A 4,686-nucleotide genomic window follows, 5' to 3' on the forward strand; every position below is an offset into this window, starting at 1 on the left:
AGTGACACAAATAAAGTTACAGAGGGAAGGTAGTTCTTATATTGACTAGCACTTTGTCTGTTATAGTATAAAGGTTAGGAACCACAAGATGTAGAGGCTCAACTATGTCATTTATTGTTCTTAAGTCCTGGACCAAATTCCATCTACCACTGCATGGTTTTACAGCTCTTAAGTCTGCATGCAAGGCAGAGGTGAAGTAAGGAACTGCTTATGAGGTTTTCTGTCAATTCCAACAACTAAGAAATAGTGAGAAGAGTTGGAACCTTGGAAGGCTTTTAGGACCAAATAATAGGGTCTTGTGTCCAGGAGAAAATGAATATACTTACCAGTAATGTTAATGCTCACCCACGGCTCTTCTGGGAGGATCTAAATTGTTGAAGGAGTTACAGATTTTTAAAGAATGTCTTTTGGTGGAGGTGGAGAGGGAGAGGGCTTTGGAGAGAAGAAAGGAAGCTCACGGTATTATCACCCCACCATTTCGTTTCAGTCAGTGTTTTTGTTAAATTTATAGTGTAGTAAACTTACGAGGAGAAAAAGAAAATGAAAAGTAAAATATTGATGAAATCTTTGAAGAAATTTTATGTGTTTCGGGAGTGTTACATGTTGAAGGGTAGAAGCAATTACGAAGAGACAAATATCTAAATTAAAATATCAATGTACAACATTTCAGACTAAGAATAATTTCATATGAAATATAGAAAGGGGCATCTTTAAAAAATAAGTTGTTGGTGTTACTCTCCTGTGTTGCTGGTTTCCCTTCTCGGCTCATTGGGTCCAAAGTTAATGACCATCTTGATTGCTGACCTCTTTAGAGGGCACATTCGCTTATTACTGTGACAGACTGTTAGTAACTGAGGGAGACACAGGTCAAAGATGTCTTCTTAAAAGCTTGTATGAGATTGGAGAATTTATTATAGTCGTGGTTCAGTGCTTTTCAGTGTTGTGGGTTTTTTTAAAAAACACTAAAAATGTTTTATTTAAATTTTTTCCCATTATTGAACATTTTCTTCCTTTCCCTCCGTTTCTCATCCCTCCCCACAAGGTACCCCTTGTTCCAGATTGTTGTCATACATATAATACCTAATTATATATTCTTTTTGGACAGTTGTTCTCGTCTCATTATCTATACACTCTTTTTCTCATTCTCTCCCCAATCCCCTCATGTCTGTCGTATTTTATAACAGAGGTGTTATATGGTACTTGTTCTTTTGTAACTGAGGTATTTCACTCACCATAATGTCCTCTAGGCTCCCTCAAGTTGTGTAATGTTTTATGAGTTCATTATTTTTCAGTGCTGCATAATATTCTATCTTTTCATTTATCGATGGGCACTTGGATTGCTTCCCTCTCTTTGCTATTGTGAATAACACAGCAGTAAACATGGCTGTGCATCCATCTGTTTGAGACATGGCTTTGGTTTTGTTAAGGTATATTTCCAGTAGTGGAGTTGCTGTATCAGATGGTATTTCTATTTCCAACTTTTTGAGAAAGTGCAAGACCACCTTCCATAGTGACTATACCATTTTACATGCTCACCAGCAGTGAATAAGAATTCCAATCTCTCCACAACATCACCAGCATTTGTTGTTTGCTGGCCTGTTGAACTTTGCAATTGTTGCTGGTTCTTTCTATTCTAAAATAGCATATTTCATTTTAGAATTTTTGGGCATTAGGTTTGCTTACCTGAACTCCTGTCATAACCATTTGTTTACATTTTGGTATGTGTCTTTCCCATATTTTTTATCTTAGCTTTTAAAAAAATAAAGTGATATGATATTGTTTTCAATCAAAAAATATTGTCTTCTCAGTGAGAAAGCTCAAGAAATAAAAACTAGCACAAAAGTAAAAACCAAAAATCCTTACGATAATCAATGACAAATAGTGACAATTAAAATTTTATATATGTATTTTTCATAACTATTTTTTTCTTTGTAAAAATGATATCACACTATAATTCTATTTTATATTTTGCATTTGCAATATATTATGAATATTTTCCTAATGTTAGTAAATATTCTTGTATATAATTTTTAATGACTGTGTACAGTGTCCACATTTTTAAGTATGTTTTATCAATTTAGCCAGTTCACATGGACTTTGTACCATGGACCATTGGACATTTAAGGTGTTTCTAATTTTTACCATTATAAGTAATATCCCAGTGAATATCTTTGCCCACATATCTTTGCACGCATCTGTAATTGTTTCTTTAAGAGTAAATTCCTATAGGTGGAATAGCTGGGTCAAAGGGTATGTACATTTTAATGCTTTTAATACATAAAAATGTCAAATTTTAGCTACTTGCTTGTTAAAATTTGTCTTGTATTGCTATCTAATTGTTTTATGTGCCTGTCTTATGTCCCTTATTAGACTATAAGCTGCTTGTGGGCGGGGGATGCTTCTTAAACATCTTATGTATCCTTTTACAATGTCTATTATGACTCGAGTCATAACAAGTAGTACTAGTTAAAACAATGGTTATCTGGAATTTTTTATGTTACAGACCTATAAAATATAATAGATAGCTGGACAGGCCAACAGATACAGACACTGGGAAAAAGCAGACTTTTAAATAGAACATTTTAGCTTTTTTGAGAGCTTCCTATCTTGTCCTTATTTTCCCATTTTATCTAAGACTGATGAATCTTCACATTAGCCTAATAGTGGTCAGTAGACCAACATTTGTGAACCACTGATTTAAAAGCCTTTTAGAGGATTAAAGGATAAACTCTTTTGCAGTAAACAGTTCTTCTTGTCTACATTTTGTCACCTCAACATTATTTCCCCCCTCCACATTTTTAAATATACATATACAGATAATGCTATTTCAGTACATAGAATATGCCTATCTCTATGCACAAGTGGTATATAAAGGAAATTAGATCTTGCTGGTGAACATCTGAATATATTTTCAGTAGCTAAAAGTAAAAAATGTTTTCCTTTTAGAAAACTTTTTGAGAACAGGATAAATGTGGAGTAGTTGAAGAAAGTGGAGTTTGGAGTCAGAGGTCCTGGACTTGAATCCTGGATCAGGCAATAATTAAGATGCTATCTTCCACAAAATGTCTTCTTCATTGTGATGTAATTATTTGTTTACACTTCTGCCCTCCTCACAGGACTGATTGAGGAAAGGAGTTACATCCTTCTCAAATAGGGCTAGAGGCATAGCAAGTGCTTTATATAATGACTGTTTAATGAATGAAGATTGTTAGGAAAATACAAGGGAGTTCTAATGGAACTCAGGCACACAACTAGAATCCACCAGCCTGCTCTGCAGTGGAAAGATGGGTGATCTCCTCTTGTGCGATTTATAGCCTCTGAACGCTGGAGGGTAAGCTGTGAGTCATTTCCAACTTGGTAGTACAACAACATGAGTATACCAAGAGCTCTCACACATTTGAATATGTACTTTCATGTATAGTAATAATTATTAATGTATTAGTAATTATTTTATAATTATTAATAAAACCATATAAAAGCTCTTTGTAAACTTTAAACACTTTGAAAGTGGTTCATGTTGTTAAAAAGAGCTGTCATTGAGAGCTATCAAAACTGAGGGAAAAAGAATTAAATTTAACAGTTCCATGGTACATTGCTTTTTTCCTATATTTTTACAAGAAAAAAGTTTTTAGTTGGGCTTAATATAGAACTGATTGACCTTTTAGGAAGGCAGATGAACTTTTTTTTGGGGTGTTAAAATGCTAGAATATCAAATATTTTTTTAGGTTGCTATAGTAAAATTTAATGACACAACCAGCTTATTTCATATTTTAAAAATGGTATCCATTGTTTTATCTTCTTAACCATGTAATTAAAGAATGATTCTAAACCTAGAACAGAACAGGAGCCTAACTTATTCCCTATTAATTTTGGTCCAAGTGTGCTTTTTTGACACATTATAATATTTTTCAAATGACGGTTTAAAATCTGTACTTAAATCCTCCTGATGAGTTTTTGCCACAAGATGGCATTGGTGGTTATTGAGTACACATACTATTATTGAACAGAGGGTTCAGGAAAAAGGATACACAATATTTTTACTCTTTTGGGGATAAGAATTGAAAACCTTCATCGCTGCTTATATATTTAATTTTGTTTTGACTTTCAAAACAAGGTTAAATACTGTTTTGTATCACTTCTTTCTGTACTGAAGCATTGTTTTGTTCCTGTTATTCTGTCTTGATAACTACAGTAACTGTATTATTTGCCATGTGTTGTATGTGTCTGACTTATTGCTGATAATTGTGGTAACAGGTAAGAAGAAAATACGATGGGACCCAGTTAGGAGGCGCTTCATTCAGTCCTGTCCCATCATAAGGATCCCTAACAGGTTTTTGAGAGGTGGGTGATAATTAGCAAGAGATCTGTGGTTCGTATGGGTTCAAGGGAACTTTAATGCATTTTCTGAATTCAGAATCTGATTTTTAAAATTTGTATAAGCAGCTAAAATTGGAGTAAGACATCTAGACCTTAATTTTAAAACTGTATTCCATATTGATCACAGTTGAAATTATAATTACAAATTTGGAGGAGTTTGAATCACTTAATGTGTTTTAGAGGGTAGAAGTAAATCATCTCACTGATAATCAATATTATTTCACTAGTTATAAAAAGAACACTGAATATTTTTCTGTAATACTAATAAGGAAAAATTTTGAATTGTTAAGGAAGACATAAAATAATTGA

General features: G+C 33.3%; 1 protein-coding gene across 1 annotated transcript in view; it reads left to right on the forward strand.

Annotated features, from left to right (window-relative positions):
* Window positions 1-4,686, forward strand: part of KLHDC10 (kelch domain containing 10) — a 71,847-nt gene that overhangs the window by 34,870 nt on the left and 32,291 nt on the right. Inside the window, exon 2 of the mRNA XM_006887122.1 lies at window positions 4,255-4,341. Within this exon, the coding sequence (XP_006887184.1) occupies window positions 4,255-4,341 (87 nt within the window). The remainder of the gene's footprint in view (window positions 1-4,254; window positions 4,342-4,686) is intronic.

The sequence above is a fragment of the Elephantulus edwardii genome, unplaced genomic scaffold, assembly GCF_000299155.1.
Source record: "Elephantulus edwardii isolate Elephantulus edwardi_28Jun2011 unplaced genomic scaffold, EleEdw1.0 scaffold00055, whole genome shotgun sequence".
NCBI lineage: Eukaryota > Metazoa > Chordata > Mammalia > Macroscelidea > Macroscelididae > Elephantulus > Elephantulus edwardii.